Source organism: Hipposideros armiger, unplaced genomic scaffold (genome assembly GCF_001890085.2).
Source record: "Hipposideros armiger isolate ML-2016 unplaced genomic scaffold, ASM189008v1 scaffold_17, whole genome shotgun sequence".
In the NCBI taxonomy this organism is placed as follows: Eukaryota; Metazoa; Chordata; class Mammalia; order Chiroptera; family Hipposideridae; genus Hipposideros; species Hipposideros armiger.
Genome location: NW_017731367.1, coordinates 1,406,569 through 1,428,611, shown reverse-complemented (window position 1 = coordinate 1,428,611; position 22,043 = coordinate 1,406,569). Strand labels below are relative to the sequence as shown.

The 22,043-nt window shown below is 45.7% G+C and overlaps 1 protein-coding gene across 7 annotated transcripts in view; it reads right to left on the bottom strand.

Annotated features, from left to right (window-relative positions):
- DIS3L2 (DIS3 like 3'-5' exoribonuclease 2) overlaps positions 1–22,043 on the bottom strand; it is a 327,384-nt gene that overhangs the window by 114,419 nt on the left and 190,922 nt on the right. For all 7 annotated transcript variants that reach the window (XM_019628923.1, XM_019628956.1, XM_019628962.1 and 4 more), the window contains one exon: positions 15,939–16,018. In XM_019628923.1, coding sequence (XP_019484468.1) covers positions 15,939–16,018 — 80 coding nt within the window. The remainder of the gene's footprint in view (positions 1–15,938; positions 16,019–22,043) is intronic.

The window sequence follows — 22,043 nt, the reverse complement described above, 5'->3', positions numbered from 1 at the left end:
AGAGTTGTGCGACCAGCACCACAATCAATTTTAGGACATTTCAAGACCCCCCCAATGAAGCTCCGTATCTGTTTTCAGTCACTCCCTATTTTTCCCCAGCCTTCCCAGCCCTTGGCAACCACTAATCCACTTTCTGTCTCTGTAGATGTGCCTTTTCTGGACATTTCATATAAGTGGAATCATACAATATGTGTCTTCTTTCACCTACCATAATGTTTTCCAGGTTCATTCATGTTGCAGCACACATTATTTCTTTAATGGTGGAATTATATTCCATTGTGTGGATATATATTTATTTAACTATCCATCAGCTGATAGACATTTGGTTTGTTTCTACTTTTTGTGTGCTCCTTGACTTTCTAAAATAAACTTTTTATTGAGGCATAAAAAATGTGTAGGGGCTGTCCGAGTGGCTCAGTTGGTTAAGAGCCTGCTCAAGAGTGTGAGTTCTGAGCAACAGGGTCGCGGTTGGATTCCCCACCCGAGCTGAGCTGCTGCTGAGCTGCCAACAGGTGACAGGATGGCTCAGCTAAAAAAAACAACAAAAAAAAGAAAAGAACTGATAAAATGTGTATACATAAGGTATACAAAAGCTAAGCATTATAGCTCAGGGAACTTTTACAAAGTAAAGACACTTAGGTCATCATCCCCCAGTTCAAGAACTAGAACATAACCAGCATTCCGGAAGCTTCTCGTGTCTTCCTCTCAAGTCTTTATACCAAATATAACCACTTTCCTGACCTCTGCAATCTGTAATCATAGATCAGCGCTGTCTGCCTTTGTACTTTACAAAATGGATTCATACAGTATGTAGTGTGTGCGTGTGTGTCTGCCTTCTTTTGCTCAACATATTTTTGAGACCCATCCACGCTGTTTTGAATTTGCTCTGCACCACTGCTGTACAGTGCTCCATTATAAGAATATCGACAATGTATCCATTTTATTGTTGGTAAATACTTTGTTTTTAGTTCTTTGCTATGACGAATAACACTGCTATGAGTATTCTTGTACATATGTACTCATTTCTGTTGGGTATACACCTGAGAAGGAAACTGCTGGCTCGTGGGAGTCTGAATCTATTCAGCTCCATTTTGTACCATACGATGGTTTCCCAAAGTGGTTGCACCAACTTAAAAAAAAAAAAAAAGCGCTATTTTGGTAGAAACATAGTATCTCACTGTGGTTTTAACTCCTATTTGCCCTGTGGACTAATGATATTAAGCACTTTTCCTATGTTTTTAAAGGCCATTGGCTGCCTTCTTCTAGGAAGTGCCTGTTCAACTATTTACATATTCTTAATAGGAGTCCTTTGCTGGATATACCTAATGTAAATATCTTCTGCTACTCTGTGACTTGCCTTTTCCTTCTAATTTATCACTCTTCTCCTTTAAGGCTAGTGCATTTCGTGTCCCATTTAAGAAATCTTTGCCTATCCCAAGGTCATGAGGTTATTCTTCTATGCTAGCTTCTGAAAGTATTAACACTTCAAGAAGCGCTAATGCTTTTACCTTTTTACACTTAGATCTGTGAGCCATGTGGAACTGATTTTCATGTATGGTGTAGACTAGGAGTCAAAGTTCATTTTTTTCCCCATAGCCAAATGATCCGGCACCATGTACTGACAAAACCATCCTTCCCTTGCTACAATGCAGTGACACCTTTGTTGAAAGCCAGGTGATCATGTATGTGTGAGTCTGTTTCAGGATTCTCTATTCTGTTCCCACCTTGCCTTCTGAACAGCAACTGAATACTTACTATTTCAGCCTAACTTTACTAAAATTTTATGTAAATTTTAATCTTTCCGTTTTTACATTAATAATAGTTTTCACTGAGCACTTACTTTTTATCTGGCACAGTTCTAAATGCCAGGGATTATCTCACTTAAGTCTTCCCAGCAGTTGGTTTTTTTCTGAAGATTTTATTGGGGAACTGGGGGAGGGGGACAGCGTTGGGGAATCAGAAAAGGGGAACAGACAAGTTGCTGTCCTTTTGTTCTTCAGTCTAGTTGTGGAGGACATCGCGTCACAGGCCCATGTCTTCCCAGCAGTTTTAAATTAGGTATTATTACCCCCATTTTATAGGTTGGGAAACGTGAGGCATGGAGAGGTTAATTTTTTTCTCTGAAATACGGACTGTGCCACTTTTCCACTTTTCATTTTGTTGTCATACTATCTCCTTTTATGGAAAAGCATCAGTAGCATATGCAACTTTAGGCAGCCACTGCTAATATCTGGAAAGCTAGGTTGTATTTTTGCAACAGCAGGCATAAACAGAGCTTTGTTTCTTTAGCTTTTCATATACTCAGTATTTTGGAACTGGAAGATACTTAAGAAACTCTAGTCCAAACACCCGTATAGCTGAGGAAAGAGAATTTCCGAGAAACCACAGACATGCCCCAACTTACATGATGCAGTAGAGGCAAAGATGAGACAAGGACCCAGCTCTCCTGCTCTTATTCCAGTGCTCTTTCTGGTACACCACAACTGCCTCTCATCATGCAATGAGTGTGTTGGATCACTGAGGCCTCTTAACTGGCTTCCAGGTTGACCTTGGTGCCAGATACTTGAGGATGCCTGACTGGTGGGTGCCAGATGATCTTGGCTTTAATGAGCAAGGAAACTGGAACCAATCAGCAGAGCTGGAAGCAGATGAACAGGCCACAGTCCAAATTTGGTTTAACAAGGTGCACTGAGACATCCATGAAAAAAGAGAATTTCCGAAGCCCAGACCCCACAGAAATCAGGCTAGCGAGATTCGAATGGAACATAGGAATAAGACACTTAGAGGGGTGGAGCTGTCTCTCCACTTAATCTTTCCACTTAGATTCTGTGTCCTCAAAACAGGAACTCATTGGCAAGCATCCCAGAAACCCACTTCCATGCCAGAGTACTCGCATGACTATTCAGTTACTTGGATTTTTCGAGTCAAGGTACGATTCAGTAAAAAATGATCACACTACAAGGACAGTTAAAATTGTTCACCCACCAATGCCCTAGATGAATGGAGAAGACAAGCGCTTCCTTATGAGCTGACAGCTCTACAGAATTTTCCATTTCGCTTTCCAGGTTCATTATCAAGGGCCATACGATGAAAATCAGGTTTGTCTGAGATCTAGTACTTGGGTTGCCTGCCATTTGCCTGAGGTCAGAATGCCCTCTGACATAAGAGACTGCACAGGGGAAAATCAGTGTTTCAAAACTGGGATTACAATGGACTCCACACAGAAGAGGAGGGTGGGAAGAACAGCACTCGAAGCGCTGGGCACCATGAAGATGTCAGACACAAAACCCAGAAGTGGATCCAAGTAGAAAACTGCCCCTCAGTGGAATTTTTCTTTTCCAAAAATCAAAGGAAGAATTATCAGGGGTTCTCATCTACAACAGATTTTAAACATAGTTTCTCTACTTAAATTAAACATTGCACACAGATCTTCTTTTTAAGCTACACATGGTAACGTTTCTGACATCTAATAGATTACACTTTCCAAATTAAGTCTGAGTTGCATCTTACAGTTTAGTGTTCAATATTCAGGAGGGGAGTCCCTTTGACACACGGCACTTCAGGGTCCAGCTGGCGGGTGGGTGAACCAGGGAGAAGCTCTCTCGGCAGGGCTGGAATAAGACTGACTGGAGGCCCTATTTCACGCCTGATGACCTCAGTGACAAGAGCTTAGGATTCGGATTGTCTTTCTATTCCTTGTCAACAGGGGGTTTCTGGGGCACGGGGTGTAAGGTGAGGTCCAGCCAGCGCTAAGGACCACAAGGCGTGGTAAAATAGGAGCGGGGCCGAGTACAAGGTAATGTAATGCTTTCTTTAGGTCACCTCAGGGTTGATGCTGCATGTGCAGCAGGAGAAGCAGCAGGCCTGGTCTCCAACTAGATGTGTAACCAAATGACCTTGACCTTCAGCTTCTTTAAGTACGCAGCAATTATACTGCCACTGGGAGCACAGACAAGAGTTGTAGGGGTTTACAGAGCAAGGCATGGGTATCTTCTTTCGTAAAGGGAATGAACCTCCCTGATGTTGTTCTTCCTAGGAAGGGGCACGTCCTCTGATAGGAAATGCAAGGAGTAGGCCCAAGGCCTCTTTCTAGAACCTCTTAGGCCTAGGCTTTAAAGGGAAGATGTTGAGATGTGGTGCCTGGCCAGTGTGGGAACAGGACCAAACCTAGGTGGGCCTGGTTCACATTTTAATCTTTGTGTCTTCATCCTTTAAATGTGTCTGTTAAAAAAGGCCTACATAGCTACATGTAGCCAGTCTAACAGTCTTTACTTTTTAATACAGAGTTAAATTTAATGTGCTTATTAATTTTTTTTGGCAACTTATATGTGCTTTTTATTTGTCCTGCTTCTTTCTCTATATATTTTTTTCTCTTGCCATGCCTTCTTTTACATTGAGGTGTTTTTGTGTGTTTTTCTCATTTTATTTGCCTCTCCTACAAGTTTGGAGGATATTTACATTTCTTATTTAAAAGATATTTGAAATGTTTATGGAACATGAACACTATAAATACAATATGAATGATATAAAACATAAAAATAATGCAGAAACTGAACATTAAAAAGCATACGTACATGTTTATATATTTCAGATTCTGTTCCAAAGTAAAATACTAACATGCCAATTTTTCCCCCAACATTAATGGCTTTTGGAAAAAGACGCTTAGTTTGACAATATTAGAAAAACAAAAATGAGATCTAATAGCTATGTTTGATATTTTGTGTCTACTTTTTAAGATTTCCATTTTGGCAGGGCCAAAAGTGGAAACAGGAATTTTTGTCATTCAAGTAAATGAATTCTGTTTTTTGCTATGATATGCATGAAAAGCACAGCAGGTTTGGTTTTGTCTTGTTCATTTCTTTGGGCAGTAGAGGGGGCTTCTATTGTTACAGTTATGATAGATAATTTCCATTTTTTGATTCAGTACTTGTACCCACAGTATATGTTCACATAGTAAGTCAATTTCTACCTTACTCTTATCTTTAAACATTTGTGAAGCTAATCTTTATAGGCTCAATTTTCAAAACTTTCTCCTTTTCTAATATAAGCACTTAAAGCTATAAAATTTCCTCCAAGTATTGCTTTAGCTGCATCCTTGCATGTTTTATGACTTATGTGCGCTTGACATTTATTAGAACTTTATCTTTGGTAAATCTTTAAGGCTTCCATTGAGTGTTAATTCCTCCAGAAAGGGTATGTTTATGATTCTGAATGCCTTCAGGAAACATTGTCCGCCTAGTGCCACTTTAAACTAAATACTTGGCTTAGAATTTTATGGACCATGCAGGAATTGTTAATTCAGATCCCAAGTAAGCTGTCTGGGTCACTAGGCTTCAGAAGATGCCATCAGGTTAGTTGCTTTAGCACATATATCCTTTTTTGGTTATCTACTCTTGTTTTACTCCTGGCTTCTAAGGACTTGCCATACTTTTTTGGCCAACTTAGCCATGCATTTTCAAAAATAAGTATCATTTTCAAGAGTTTTATTGAAGAAGGGTTTTTCAGGCTACCCATTCTATGATTATTACTGGAAATGTAAGTCAAATGCAAAATGTTGTGCATACATACACATTTGTGCACTTTTCTAAGGAGAAAATCCATAGTTATCATGAGACGCTTAAAGGAAATCTATGACCCTCCGTTTTAGCCTTATGCAAACTAAAACAGATTTTACCTCATGTTTCACAGATCTCTAGGCAAGAGGAAATTCTGCAGATAACTACTGAGAGTTGATTTTCATTCTCAAAATGTCACCTGATTTTTATGTTCTAGTATTACCTTGATATCATCCCCATATGCCAACCAAACCTCAAAATATCCCCAACAGAGGAAAATAAAAAACGAACCTTTTTTCAATTTCCAATGTCTCAACATACTATTAATTAAGACCTATCTGCTACCAAAGGAATACTTGGATTTTTGTGATACTGATTTTCTATTTCTCTACACTGATGGAGCATTTTGACAGCAGATGTGCTTGGTTGTTAAAAAGCCTTTTCCTAACTAGTAAGCCTTTTTGCCAATATAATTAAAGGGAGGGACAAAACCTGGTTTTTGTATCACAAACTGCTTTTTGTTTTCTATCATGTTAAGATTTATTCAGGAAATTAATTTTATCAGAAAATTAGTACCCATCGAATTTGGAAATGGCAAGGATACAGACAGGCAGGAGATGGAGAAAAACGACAAAATAAAACCAGGAAACAGTTGCTGTGGAAGCCTGGAGGTATGAAAAGCGAAGAAGAGCGCAGGCCAGGCAAGAGACTCATGCAAGAAAATAATGGGGAAGGACTGAGGCTAAGAGATGCCAATTCACAGAGCTGGATGAACATGATATAATTCAGTGCTCTCATGGTATTGCTGAGACAGGATAAGATGGGCTGAAAGACTTGATTTTGATGGCAGAAAGGCACACCATTCCAAAGACACAGACTTGTTTTAGGCAAGTAGGTGGAGTAGGCTTCAATGTCAGCATATCAGCCCAAAAGCAACCCACAAACTTAAGGCTATTAGCACAGTAGAAATGAAAAGGGCAAGGCAAGAAACAGAAAAAGGAGGGAAACACTGAAAGCATACACCAGGTTGCTCAGTTAGATTGACTAGACCATTAAACACAGGGTACCATGCATGGTACTCAGGACAGAGATGTCCAAGAAACACCCCGCCCTTAGGAAATAAGCAAAAAAGGGGAATTAAATCCAGAAGCAATGATGTTTACTGCTGCATTAGAGACATGAAGACAATGTGCTGCGAGGAGAGGCATAATTCCGTCTACAGAAGGAAGAAAGGTCTGCCCAGGTTTCACCTGCTCTGAAATAGGAGGTCAGCCAACACAGAAGTAGGCAGGGAGGCCAGATTCCCAGCAGAGAGCAAAGGGCAGGCAGAGGCTGTGTGTGTGTGTGTGTGTGTGTGTGTGTGTGTGTGTGTGTGTGTGTGTGTGTGTGTGTGTGTGTTGGGGGAAGTGGCACTGGGAGGTACAGAAGGTGGGAGAGAAGGCTGTGGACTAATCTTAAAAAGCTTTGATAATAAAGCTCTGCTAAAAAATGTGGACCATACCCATGGGCACAAGAAAACTTCCAAGCAGAAAAGCAACACGATCTGATCCTTGTGGGTACAGAGTAGAAAAGATAAGGTAGCAAGGTGGAGGGTGGGCAGGAGGAGGGAGGGAAATTACTGAAAAGGCGATGAAAACAGTGCTCAGAGGAAGAGGAATCAAACGTGACTCCAGGAATCCTTTTCTAGAAAAACTTCGGTTGACCAGGTGGCAGGTGATGCCTTTACAAAAGCAGGGGATGGAGAAGAAATAGGTTCCGAGGCAAAGCAAGGTTCCCAACACCTTTGTTCTGGTGCGGGCCACGCTCCTTCCCAGCAAAACCCCAAATTTGGATCATCGCAACTTCTGCCTTCACACCTAGGAGGCTGAAGCAAACCCCCAACTTGCTAGTAGCCCAGCTCAGCACACCCAAACAGCGTATTTGGTAAAGCTCTAGATGATGGGGTTCTGGTCAGCTCCCTACAGTAGCCCTTTCACTATTACCCCTCTCTACCCCACCTTCCGCCCTCAGCAGGTGGTTCCAAGCATATTATCAGGTGTGAAGACCCAGCGACTGGCCCCTTCCCTATCTATGACTTGTCCCTCATTCTCAAAGGAGTGGTGTTCACCCTCCATGTCTTGGCCTCACTGTCCACTTACACTCTGAATTCACTCCTTCTTCAAGACCTTGCGAAATAATCAACTCCTCTCATTCCTGTATTTTCAACTTCTCTTTTCCATCATCTCTTATCTCTCAATATAGAAACATGTTGAAAATCATTTCCATCTTAAAACAAAGAACAAGCCTCCTCTCAACTTGCCCTCCCCGCCTCTCTGACCTTCCCCAGCCAAGCTTCTCACAAGGAGCAATCTCCATTCCTGTTTCCCATTGCTTCCTCCAGCCCCTGGAGTCTGGCTTCCCCCCGTCAAAGCCACTGACACCAGTACCACGGTCATCCATGATATCCTGGTCGCCAAACCCAAAGGCTTACAGTCTCCTCTGCCTGACTTTGACAGCCTTTGCGACTTCACCATTCAGCCTGCTCTGCCCGTCTCCTCTCCCTTCTCCTCTGCTTGGCCTCCCAGCATCCTCTTGGTTATTCTGCTGGGCATGTCTCCCAGGGGCCCACCCTGGGTCTTCCTCTCAGTCTGGGACTCCTCCTGGGCCATCGCTCCCAGGGGAGATGCACTAAGGACTCCCAAATCTCCACTCCAGACCCAGCTCCTCTGACTTGTGCCCTTGGTATTTCTACCTGGGTGCCTCTCAGGGACGGCAAACTCAATGTGCATTTATCTAAACTCACCGTCGTTCTGCCCCAAACCAGCTCCCCTCAATATTTCCTATTAAATGGCATTAAGTGCCACCCAGCGCTCAAGTCAGAAACTTAGGTGACATTTTAGGTTCTCCTCTTCCACTCAATATCAAAAGTTTATTGACTTATTCATTCATTCATTCATTCATTCATTCATTCATTCAACAAACATTTCCATGTGTGCCTACTACGTAACACACAGTGTCCTGGGCACTGAGGGTTCAAGAGTGTACAAAATGACATCCCTGCTCTCATAAAGCTCACCATGGCGGGGGGGGGGGGGGGGCGGGGAGGCAGACCCACACAAGCACCTTACATAAAATCAAGGAGGAAGTGACGATGGTGCCAGGAAGGGCCTCCTTGAGATGACATTTGCACAGAACGTAAGAGCAGTGAGGGATCTGGGAGAAGGCAGATCCAGATGGAGGGAACAGCAAGTGCAAAAGTGCCAAGGCAGCAGCGGCTGAGGCACGTCTGAGGGCCAGCCCGAGGCTGTGCGGCTGGAGGACGGCACACGAGAGCGGAACACTGGTGGACCAGGTTGGGAGGGAGGAAGATAACGGTTAGGTCACAGTAAGGATCTGGACGGGAGATCTTTAGGTGGGGGTGGGAGGGTGGGGCAGGGCAATGACCCGGTCAGGCCCGCCTCTATAAAGACACCTTGGCTTCCACGTGTGGGGAGGAGAGGGCAGACACAGGAGCAGTTAAGCGGCTCCTGCAGCTGCCCAGACACCGAGTCCTGCCCTGAGTTCCTCTCCTGGCTGGGGCCTCTCTCTCGGCTGGCTCCACAGCTGCTGCCTTGGTTGGGGCACTTGCCACCTCTTACCTAGACCATTTTAACAGCACCGCTCTAATCCAGCCTCCTGTCTGCTGCCAGGGTGATCTCTCCAACCTCCAAGTTGGATCCTGACTCTCTGCTTAAAACTCTTTGCTTACCATTAGGATAAAACTCCAGCTCCAAAACAGAGCCCGGAGTCCCTTTCCTGACTTACCTCCCAGGCTCCACCCACCTCACCATGTTTCAGCCACGTGGACCTTTCGGTTCTTTTCGGTGCCAATGGCTTTGAACCTCAGAGCCTCCACACACTCTATTCCCTCAGCCTGAAATGTTCCTTCTCCCATCTCTTTGTCTGGCTCACCCCTGTTGATTCTTCAAGTCTAGGTTAAACTGTTACTGTCTGTTCCCTCCCGACTCCCACATCTAAACTATGGGTCATTCCCACACTTCTTTGTTTAATGCTGCTTGACGTTAAACTGGGGAGGACAGGAAGCTTCTCTGAGTGTTTTCCTCTATTACACATGCAGCACGAAGCACAGAGCTTGGTCCTCAAGGCACATTTCCTGAATGACTGGGTGATGCTGCTCTCCAACCTGAATGCTGCCTTCTCCTCAATCTTCCAGCAGGCCCTGCAAAGAAATTCACGATCTCCTCCCTGCTTTGTCTACAAGTACTGTCCCACTTATCCTCACATCCCAGATATTCCAAGTTCAGTGTCGTTCCTTCCAAAATAGCACGTTTCCGTCTTCCTGGGACTTTGTGCACACCCCTCCCTCGCCTCCTCTGAGCCCTGCCCGGCGAGGCAGCGAATGGTGGGAAGACAGCTCAGAAAGAAGATTAGTAAGTGAACAGTATGCTAGTGGGTGATGAGTGTGGGGAACGGTAAGGCAGGGAAGGTGGAGAGGAGGTGGGAGGGTGACACTGGAGGCAGAATGGCTAGGGAGGGCCTTGCTGAGAAAGGGACCTGTCAGATCTTGAGTCATGTGGCTCTCCAGGGAAAGTACTGCAGGCAAAGCGAATACAAGCGCAAGGCTGGGGCGCACGGCCGATGGGGACTAGAATGGAAACCCTGCAGTGCAGACTCCCACGAAGAGCTGGGCAGGGAAAGGAGAGCTAAAGAAGGCAACTGGAAAAAAGTAGTCCAAAAATTACAACCAAGAGCAAGCAGGACCCTCTGAGTCCAAGGGAGTGCGTTTCAAGGAGGACAGAAAGCCAAACGCTGCAGAGATGTTTGGGGTACTGAGGTCAGGGACTGCCTGTGGCATCGAACTTTCTGAAGCTGTGTGGCAAAGGGAATACGGAATAAATGGGAAGCAAGAAAATGGCAGCAGCCGAAAAGAGCCAACTTTTCGAGGTGTCTTGATGGACAAGGGCAGGTGAGGCTGTAGCTGGGTTGAGGGAGGTTTATAAGATAGAGACTTAAGTGGGAGGAGGAAGCGGGAAGAAGGGGAACCAGAGGTGAGAACAGAGCCCAGCGGGAGGGTGTGGCCTGGGCGCTGGGTCTTCCCGGACCTTCGCTCAGGACGCCTGTGCTCTCTTTGCCTTCCCAGCGGCAGCTCCAGAGGCTTCATCTCAGCTCTTTGCCCTTTGAAACGGCCACCACGCAGTCTATCCCTCAGGTTCTCTGGTCTAAGCTGGCTCCTACTAGCCACTGCCTCCAAAGGGCATCAGTCATGACAAGAAACTCTCAGCAGGTGGCAAATATAAGCACATGGGGAAGTTCGAGAGTTTAGGAATTCTATGAAATCCTTACAGGCTCTGCTCCCGGTCTCTCATTCCCACTCCATTTCTGAGAGGGGCTCCCTGGGCCAGAGCCCCCTAGCCCATCCCCTTTAGGGAAGGGAAAGCCGTGCCCCCAGGGAGGCAGCAGAGGCAAAACACGCAGGAGGACTGGTGAGCCCTGGAGCAGTGCAGGTCATGTGCCTTCCTGCGGTCTCTCGGGCTGGGTGATGTTGTTTATCCGAGCATTTTCTTACACCTGGGCCACAGGACACATCCTTCTTTCTGTGAGTCAGATGGCCGCGCTCTCTGGGGGTGGTCCATACAAGCAGGAGGCTGGACAAGGGGTGTGCTCCTTGGGTGGGAATTTCATGGTTCGGAGGTAACAGCAGCAAGAGGGATGTGACTAGGGGTATCTAGCCCAGCCAGTCCATCAGGACTTCTGCTAACTTGTGGTGAAGGTGCAAAGTCCAATTCCAGAAAGCCTCAAGGATGAGTGGATTTGTTTGTTTATTTATCCTTTTTCATTCACTCATTTTCCCCCAGTGGGTTTTAGTATAATCACAAAGTTGTGCAACTATCAACACTCGGATTCCAGAACATTTTCATCACCCCAGAAAGAAACCCCAGACCCATTAGCTGTCATTCTCCATTCCCCCCTCTCCCTAGACCCAATCCTTCCTCTAAGGCCAGGCTAGGACAAGCCTGCCATGGTCAGCGGCAGAGCACTCATTAAAGAAGAAAATAGTAGAGAAACAAGACGCTAGAGAAGCGGTGAACCTCGGTTTCCTGTAGAATCCGTTGGAAGCCTGACCAGCTAAAAGCTGAATAAAGTTTCTCACTTATCTGGCTCACAATTTCTTAACTCAGAGACTAGAACAAAACAATAATGCTTGTTTAACTGATCAGAATGGGTGGCTAGTACTCTGGACTCAGTTCTGTCCAGTAAGGAAGGACTAGCTGGGAGGAACCATGCCCTGATGCTAGGGAAGAGAAGTCTGGATACAGGCAGCCATGTACCTCGGACCCCAGCCGAAAGGCAGAAGTGACGCCATGACATGGGAAATGGGCCCAGAGGTCAAAAGCTACAGGCCATCAAAGACTATATAGGATGCTTAGCTGAGAAGTGCTGACTTGGAGATACATGATACCTGTTACCTAGTATCTGAGGGGTCATCCCATCAGAGACAAGATTTATGCAGGGCCCCAAGTGGCATAAATACGACCAATGGGTGGCAAATTACAGGAAGGGAAGGATTTCCTGATAGTCATGCCATCTTCAGGCCAAATGGGCTGCCTGTAAGGTAGAGAGTTAAAATGCAATCTGGATATTCAATAAGTGGATGCTGTAGAGGTAATTTGAAAAACAGAAGGTGATGTGACAACTGTGGCATTCCCACACTTGAGTGGTGAGGTCAGCTGTGAGGTGTGTTACAAGTGATCTGTTACAGCAATAAAACGCTGAAGTATGTGATTTACTGTCTTCTGATTCTGGGTTATAATTATAACACCACTCTTATTTGCTTGCATTAGTAGGTATTTTCTTGAGCAGAAGTGAAAGCCTCCATGTTCAAGACGGTGGGCTCGCTCATGCTCAAGTGTGTGTACAGGCAACAAGGGGTGGCGTATGATCGGGATAGAAGACTGGTGGGATGCCTTCCAAAGCTGAGACTCCTCAAGGGTAGGGGGCACCCCCCTCAGCCTTCCACCCTAATCGAGACCTACTAGAGAAGAGGTGCCACTGCATTCCTGCAGCATTTATCTGCAGGCTGTAATGTCTCAGTCTCGTCCCGAGGAGACACTGGTAACAAGTCTCAGAGTCACGTCTGAATGCTATAGAAAGGGAGAGTGGGGACTAAATAAGTTACATCTGCCTGTGTGTTTCATTTTCACAGAACAGTCATTCAGATGATTTCAATGGGACCAAAGAAAAGTTGGCCTTTCTATTTTGTTTAAATAAAAATAGTTATAGATGATGTAAATATGGCCAGGGAACATTATTTGCTCTTTGAAACATTAAACATTTTTCCTCTAAGCAAAAAAATGACATGAACTAGTAACTAACGGAACCTGAACTTAGCCAACCTCAGCCCCATCCAAACTGGAACTGACTTTCACTTTTCATCTCCCTGGATAAATGGCCTTGGCAGAAACTGCTGTCACAAAGGCCAACTGTAGAAGTGCCACCATAAAAATGCTTGACTGACCAACGCAGGCCCTTTCGGATTCTTCTCTGACTTCTTTTCCATGTCCTTTGTCCGCTGCTCTGCCAAATGACCAGATGTTAATTACTCCTCTGGAATGCAAGAATCGCCGAGCTGATGGAAGGTATCTGATCACCTGGTGCAGTGCGCTACTCGGCAGCCCTGTGATTTCTGGCACCTCATAATATTTTTTTATTACAGAATTTTTTTCATTATAAAACTATTATTACCACATTATAAAAATGTGGAAAGTAGAGAAAAGAGAAAAATCACTTATGATCCCATCATCCCAATAAAATCACTGCTTGCATTTGGGTGCATTGCCTGCTTTTCTTTAGGGCTCTGTGTGTTGTTACGTGGACCACATGTGTGTAGCTCATTGGTACCCCACCTCCTCTGAAAAGGATTTGCAGCAGCTTATCTAAACACGTGTCACCACACAGACCACTCCAAAGCCAGCCTGTCCTCCTGTCTTCCGGTTTCCAGCCTGTGGACTCCATTTGCCCTTCGTCCAGGTTGAAACTTTTGCCCCATTTGGACTCCTCTCCCTCAACTCCAACATCCACTTCCACTGATCCTTCCGTCACTACCCCTCCCTCACATCTGCCCTGCCCACCCCATCCAGCTGCCACCACCTCCAGTCCTGTTCCTTGCTACCTATATCGCTAAACGATGACCACGTTTCTGACTCGCTTCTCTGCCTCTACTTCCTCTCCTTTTCCTTCACTTTGAACTGCGAATTTTCTCTCCTCATTTTCATTGCTCTCCCTGAACAAGATAAAAAAAAAAAAAACTGGCTTTCAGCTCTTTGACAAAGCACCCTCTTTGGCTGGACATTTACCCACATGTACAATTTGTCCCCCGTCTGCCTTTCTTGCCCTGCTACCACTGCCCGACACTAAGCATCTGCTGATGATCTGTACACACGAACTAGTGTAGAGTGAGTGAGGCAGGCCAGGTGCCTGCTCCCTGGGGTTCCTGAAGGGCGACTGTCACCCTTGCCAGTCGAGGGGGGGTAACAGGTATTAGAGCTATCCTTCTGCCCCTAACAGCTATAAAAGTGGACAGAAGAAACGAAGCAGCTGTTTCCAAGCACTGGACTACAAACAGAGCGGGGCTGTGAGACGGGAGACAAGGGCAGCACAGGAAGTGCAGTCCCGGCACCTGGCTTTCCGCCCGGGGGCACTTTTTACGCTGCGGCTCAGGGGAGTGGAGCTCACACAGAGTGATACAGGCCCCAGCATCTGCACGTGGCAGGCAGCTCCGGACCGAAGAAAACAACCTAGTATTTGCTTTTCTATGTAGGCTGCTCAAATTTGGGATTTTCAAAATATATAATTCCTCTAAAATTTCCATGGGAACTTTTCTCTCTTTATGCTTTATCTTCCTTTCATTTTTTTTTTTTTAAAGATTTTACTGGGGAATTGTGGAACGAGAACAGATAAGTTGCTCCTTTTGATCTTCAGTCTAGTTGTGGCTTCACTGGCCCATGTTGGTATTGTGATCATTGCACTCTTCCTGGGTGAGGCAGTCACTCGCCGGCCATTGGACAGCCGCTCATGGTAGCTCACAAGCAGCTCGCACCTGCTGCCGGCCAGCCCCACTGCAGCCTACGCTGTTGCCAGCGACTCACAGCAGCCCAGCTCCAGGTCGAGCTGTTGTTCACCATCTTAGCTGTAGAGGGCGCAGTGTCACTGGCCCTCATGTGGGATCTGAACCGGGGCCCTGATGCTCAGAGCTGGCATCCCAAGCCAACTCCTAACTAACGCGCCACTCGGCCGGCCCCCTTTCCGTTTTCTTTAGTTGAAAATACTAAGCAATCTTGCCCAAAGTTTCAAGGAGGACTCCCACGAAAAGCAGACAAAAACATTTTTAGGCAATGATGCTTTCTGCCTCTCTGGCTTCTCTCTGCCAAGCTTCACTGCCTACTATGGCACAGAAGAGGTTAGACACCAAACCTAGGGCATCTGCGTCAATGGGACATGTGAACACCTCCGCAGTGGTTTAAAAGGCCAGGCCCCTGGGCCAGCAGCACTTGGCAGCAGACGGAAACCGCAGGGTGGATGCCCATCACGGGCAAGCCGTCCGAGGCCATGTTAATGCCAAAGCCGTACTGAGAATGGCTGAAGCCAGAGCAAGTGCCCCAGACACCAACTTCGAGAGGGGCGAGAGGGAGCTAAGACTATACGGAGCACATCTGGGGAAACACTAACTGGGGACCGACAGGGGGTTGCTCTCCTCACACCCCATATACTGTCCCTTCCCCTTATGGCAGTTTCCACAGTTTTCAAAGACCACCGGCCCAAATCCCACTTCTTCCTGCTGAGCTCCATCCCCGAGGAATGTTTAGAGTCCCTAACGGCTGCCTTTCGTATTCTGCTGGACAGATGAAGACCTACTGGGAGCAGCAGGTGTCTGCAGCTAGCCTTGAGGCACATTCCTCACGGAGGGTGCTCCTCCTACCCTGCTGAGCATATCTGCGGAGGATCTCCCTTGAGTCACCCCAATCTGCTGCTTAATTCAGGTAAGGACCCTACGCTTCTCCCAGACAGAGCCCGTAGGGGCTTTCTCCTGGAACACATCACAGCCAAGCTAGCACCTCCTAACGGGCCAAACCTGAGATTGGTTCTGCCCTCACTGCTGCCTCTCCTGAGGCCCGAGGTGGGTCCTGTGAGAGGACACTCCTTACCCTCGCCCTCCCCAAAGTCACCACAGGAAGGCGGCCTTTAGGTGTCATGCTTGTGTAGTCTGAGGGACTTTTGCCAAGTTCAGGAGCAAAGCAAACCCAGGCTTGCACACGACAGGGCCTGGGGAGTGCAAGGTGGCCCAGCTGACCACAAACGTATGCTCACTGATTGCCCCCCAGAATGGTACAGAGCTTTCCATCCTACCATCAGCCAGCGGCTTGCAGGAGAGGGCGTCATCGAGGTCTCGGGCAGTTGATGGGTCAATGGTGAAGACACAGTCTTTTCTAGGAAAGAGTATAGATATGATTAGTGATGCCACGAATAATAGAAACTTTACCCCATTGGAATATAGCTGTAAAGAACAGTTATTGTGGGGTGGCCAGTTGGCTCAGCTGGTTAGAGCACAGGCTCATAACACCAAGGTTGTCGGCTGGATTCCCTCAGGGGCCAAGGAGCTGCGCCTTCCTCAGCTTGATTGAAACAACTACTTGACCTGGAGCTGATGGATCCTGGAAAAACACACTGTTCCCCAATAAAATTTCCAAAAAGAAGAACAGCTATTGTGAAAATGTGCGAGTGGTAGGCGGCAAAGTGAAGAGTAACTCCTATGATGTCTCTCTGAGAAGGGGCTCTTCAGTAAAACGTGAGACTGGGGACAGACACATGGGGACGATGATAACAAGGCTCCCTGCTGTCTCTGTGTGTGTGCCTCTCTCTTCCTCTCTGTGAACTGGCACCTGCTTCTCCCGGACCCCGACCAGGAGCAGGTGTGGGCAGCGTCGCTGAACCAGGCTTCCCTGGAGGGTTGCCCGACGAGAGGCGCAAGCCGCTTCGGTAAATTCGTCTCCAGTGGACAGTTCTTACTTCTGCTTCCCTTTTCCTCGGTAGCTTATGGGAACCTGTCCTTGAAGGGTCTATGACAGGATGATTTACGGCTCTTCATATCTCACAAAAAAGGGGAGTGTCAAAAAATAAATCACCTAATTTGTTAGGACACGGGGGGGGGGGAAGGGGGCCCAAGAATAAGTTTTGCAAAAAGCTTTAGGCCATGCAGTTAGTCGCAATACAGTTCTACTTAGAAATGATCCTCATCGCAGTTTGTTTCCGGGAAGAACTGTGCTCCTCACCCGAGCTCATATCATCAGGTACACCCTATGTCCACTCATCCTCAAACACTACCCCTATGCACACCTCACTCTTACTTTGTGAAGCCCCAGGATATTCTCATTTTGCTTTAGAATTTCTCAACTAACATGCCTCACCCAGCTCAGCCATTCCTACCATGTAAATACCTGAAGATTTGGGCAGAGTTTGGCCTCAATTCTCTGTACCCTCTGCCCTTTCCTCCCAGGCGCTGGCCTGGAGAGTGGGGTGTTCAGCAGTAACCACCCCCCTCCCCCACACGCAAGCTCTCTAATCAGTGCTCCCTGCTTCCAATGAACTCTGCCCAAGTTCTTCCTCCATTTCCTCTGGTACCATTGCTGCCATTCCCCTGTCTGCTTTGGACTCGTCGCCACTGATGATGGTGGATAGCCTGGTACCCCCCACAATTAGGCTTTGTTCTTAAAGCCTTCTTTCCTTGTGTCGCTTCCCTGCTCCAAACTTCCCCAAAGCCCTCAGAGGCTGCCACGCCGCTCTGGGCATTGCCTGCAAAGCCCTACGGGCCTTCATCTGTCCTCTTACTGTTCACTTTCTTTACTTGATCACTGCACTGTACACTGAAGCTGATGTATAATATTATATGTCAACTATAAGTGAATATATATATATGGGACGTGGAGTATAATGTGGTAGTGGAGTCAAGGGAATTATAATAGATATGTATGATATTGGGGGGGAGTGGGGCAGCGGGGTTGGGTGAGGGGGGCTGTCACCTCAAGGGGTTAAAAGTATAACTATTGCACTGTGTTGTACAGCTGAAACTAATTCTAAAAAATATGTATTTTACAATAAAAAATGATAATTAAAAAAAAAACCCAAAAGACTCTTAAATGGTAAATGGATAAATGAATAACCAAATTATGGTACATCTACACAATGGAATACGACTCAGCAACAAAAAGGACAAATTTGTCATGTAATTTTATCTTTCTGAGAATGTCCTAATAATGGCATCATACCTTACAGACGCTTGGGAAAGTGGCTCCTTGAACTCAGCACACTCCCTCTGAGATTCATCCAAGTTACTGTGGGTACGAACAAGAGCAGACCAGTGGCTGCCAGGGGCTGGGGAGGAGGGATGCTGTGATCATACAGGGGTGCTCATCCTGGGGAACGGACCTTTCCTGCATGTGACTGTGGTGGTGGTTACACGAGTCTATACATGTCTTAAAATTCATAGAACTGTACAACAAAGGTAAATTTTACTGTTTATTAATTTAAAATTAAAAAATTTTAAATGTGAGTTTTGAATCAAGGAAAGTAGTAAAAATGTGCTTATTAATAGAGTGGATCAATAGGTACTAGAACTATGGAGTACTTTTTTCCTTTATACGTTTTTCCTTTCAAAATTTTCACTACAGTTAATATTACTTTAATAAATGGGAAAAATCAGCATTGTAGAGACGCTCCTTCGATCAAAAATAATTGTCAGTTAGATCCACGATAATGCTTATAAGGATGTTCAGCGATCTTGTAGCTCGCATTGCTCAATATAGTCAATAGCTTTAAAAATCATGAACCTGGTAAGATATGTACCCACTGGTACACTAAGAAAAGAGGGCGGGGAAAGGTGGGTACCACTCAGGTGGAGGGACCAAGGGCACCTGGAGTGCAGTCCAGAAAGAGTGGTTCATCAGGAGATCTGCTCTTCTCAGTAAATGTTTCCAGAAGAGGCGCACACAGTGTGGGGAACATAAATGTTGAGGTTTCAGGATATAAAGAAATAATTTCTGTTCCACTACATAAAAGAGGTTGTAATTATGTAAGAATGCCAGAGAAAAGAGAGACACTGATCGATGTCCCCTGGAAAGCAAGCTCCGCCAAGGCTGTGTTCCAGTGCTACGAACACAGGCTGCAACTCACCAGTGTTTGCTGAATGAATGAATGAATGAATGCACGCATGCTGACAGGAAGAGACAGGGAGGTGAAATTAATCCAGACACCACAGAAACGGGCTCTAAATTGGTGAGGATCTTGAACTTGATTCACAAGGTCAAGAAGGAACTGTCTGCTTCTTGCTTCTTTTTGTATCCCCCATACAAGCTGGCAAAATGCTTTATATTTACTGAGTGCTCAATAAATACTTGTTGAACTGAAACTAAAATGTCAGACTTGGAGATGGGAATATTTTTCCATCATAATGACATCATAAGAAGATGAAAGAACGTCCCTGTAGTCAAAATCAAAAAGAACTCTCCTCACTTGGTGGAGGCCAGTTTACCGGTTTACTTGGGAGAGTTGATTAGGAAGCTATGTTTTCTTAAAATTAAATGTCTCTGGGTGATTTGAAACTTTCACTTTTATGAATGAATCATAATGCCCACTAAAACATTTCCAGCCTCAACTAATTCAGCCATATATAAAAGAGTAAAACTATGAGGTTTCAATTGTTAGTTTGTCAATGTCTTCTTTGAGGGGATCCAGAAATTGTTTGAGAAAAATCTTAGACTAACCTGCAAGCACTCAAACCAATTCTTTTCTACTTTTTAGAAAATCTGCTCTTAAACCAGAAACATACAAGTCTAAATTAAAACAACTCTGAGGAACAGTTTTCTGCTGGAAAGACATACCATCCAAACATAATTCTTGATCAGGGGTCGGCAAACTACACTCACAGGCCAAATCGAGCCTGCCACCTGTTTTGAATGGTCCACAAGCTAAGAATGGTTTTTGCATTTTTAAATGGCTGAAAAAAAATCGAAAGAACATTATTTCACGACATGTGAAGATTATATGAAATTCCAATTTCAGTACCCACAAATGAAGCTTTATTGAAACACAGCCATGCTTTTTTGATACCACGGCAGAGTTGAGTAGTTGTGACAGAGACTGTGCTTAAACCATCTGGCCCTTAGCAGAAAGCTTGCCGACCCCTGTTTTACATCAATGCTTCCCAATGTGCCAAGAAAGTGTTCTAATTTTTTAAAAAGGTCTTGTGATTAAATCAGTTTGGGAAATGCTGGGCCAATTCCTTAATTGTAGGACTTAGGGCTTTCAATATGCTGATATCAAACAGTTCTTGCCGGATTCACATGACTATGGCACTTTTTGGGGCAGGGCATCTCCCAGGTACAAGGTTCCTCAGGAGAGCACCCTCTCAGAAGTGATGAACTTCAGAGGAACTGCCTGCACGGGCCTCCAGTGGAGTCCTCATCCCACATGGGGCCTCGCCACCAAGCCCACCCCAAGGGACACTGCCAGCAGTCCACCAAGTGGCCATGCTACTCAAGCTGATGAGGGCCTTGCCACTTCATCACTCAGTGCCCCTTTCACAGGGGAAGTTTATGCAGTACAAGGACTCACTTTTCTGATGGTTTGTTTGCATCTTACAGACATGTGAATTTTATCCCTTTGGATTTCCCTCTTTGCTTTGGCTGCTAGGAAACACAGAAAAAACATCTGTGATGTCTCTAAAGGATCTTATTGGTAGTTTGAACTTTGTGAACTAACCTTTATCCTGACTGTGCCTAATTTTTCTACGCATGTATTCCTTTTACCCCATATCCTAATTAAAAAAAAAAATCCACTGCATTATATGTATATCTGCAAGCTGCCACAAATCGCATTTTTAAAAAAGCAGGGTATAAATAAATGCATATGTATGTTTGTTGAGGAGATGCAGTAAGAGAAAGAGGCATTTGGTTTGGGCTACTAAGAGAACTAACTTCTAGACAGAGTCAAGTTCGCAGAGCTCCCAACAAGTATTTGTACTGCGGCAGTGGACTCCAACGTGCTCTCTCACGATGGAAAACTGGGAGAGGCAAGGGAACAGTGAGTGACCCTGACAAACCCCAGTCCTCAGTGCTGAGAGCCAGTGATTTAATCTGCTGTCATCGCCACGGTTACGAATCGGCCTCGATGTGGTGCAGGAGGGCTCCTTCTGGTTTGGGGCCACAGCGCTGGGGAGCCTGGCCCCACAGGGGCGGTGCACCATGCAGCTGTTACACTCTGTTAACATGCTTGGGATTTTACTGGCTCCTATTCTGGAAGGCTTTGGTCTCACAACCTGCAGGGAGCAGGCTGGCCTGCCAGCTTTTAGAACCTGTGAGACCAAATATTTAAAGAGTTCCGCAACAATGGTTAGAAAGAAGCTAACCCTGACCCACAGAAAATAAAGTGCCAGGTGGGGAGGGAAAGAATGAGGCTCCAGTTCATGAGGCTGCAGAATTCCAATTCAGAGCAACGTTATGTAACCAAAACTTCTGCAGGCACGTGACTGAAGGAAGGAATTAGTAGAACTTTTTAAAGTGACAGAAGACTTCTAAGACTGTTTTACTCAAAGCCATTGATCCGGGAAAAGAACACATGAAAAGTAATTACAAGGCTTCTATAATCCCTTAAGACCGGGCCAAGAATCCCAGGAAACAACACAAGCATAGAAAGAATTTCTGTTCCTCTGTCACTCACCCACTCTTCCTTTGACCTTGCATCCTCTACCTCCAGGTACCAAAATCTCCACCTCCTTACAGCTATCTAGTCTCCACAGCAACTTTTACTCACCACTCTGTCACTATTCACCTCACTGGATTTTGGCGATGGCCTCTACCACATCACAGAAATTGCTTTCCCCAAGGTCACAGTGTTGCCAGATTAATCATTTTAAAGCATGCATCTGGGCAAAAATCATCAACTGCTTATTGAGTAAAACAGAAATTCAGCTCAGAACTCAAAGCCTTTCAGACAGGGCCCAACTTCCATTCTTCCAGTTCGATGCACACTCCCAGCATGCTCTATGTGCCTACCTTCTCTCTACCCTCTCTGGTCCCTGAGACATCGTTTCTGCTGTTCCTGACACTGGGACATTTCCCCACCCGCCTCCAGTATCTAAGATCTACCTAGTGGCAACGCCATCTTTTTTCTAAGGAATCTTTGCGGCTCCACAGGGTGGAAGCGGCCTCTCCCTGACTGCCCGGCCCACACCTGCGACCTGTCTCTCTCCAGTGGCACTGGCCATGGCTCCAGCATTCTGGTGGTTACTTCTGGAATGTCTGATCGCAGTGACAAAGCTGGGAGTTCTTCCAGGTCTGGCTGTCTCCATGCCTCTTCCAGCACACTGAAGGCACACGTGTCATGACTAGTTGATGGAGAAGTGAATGAAAAAATGACCAAAGGGCTCTCTTGAGCACTTTTCCATTCAACTTTGCCACT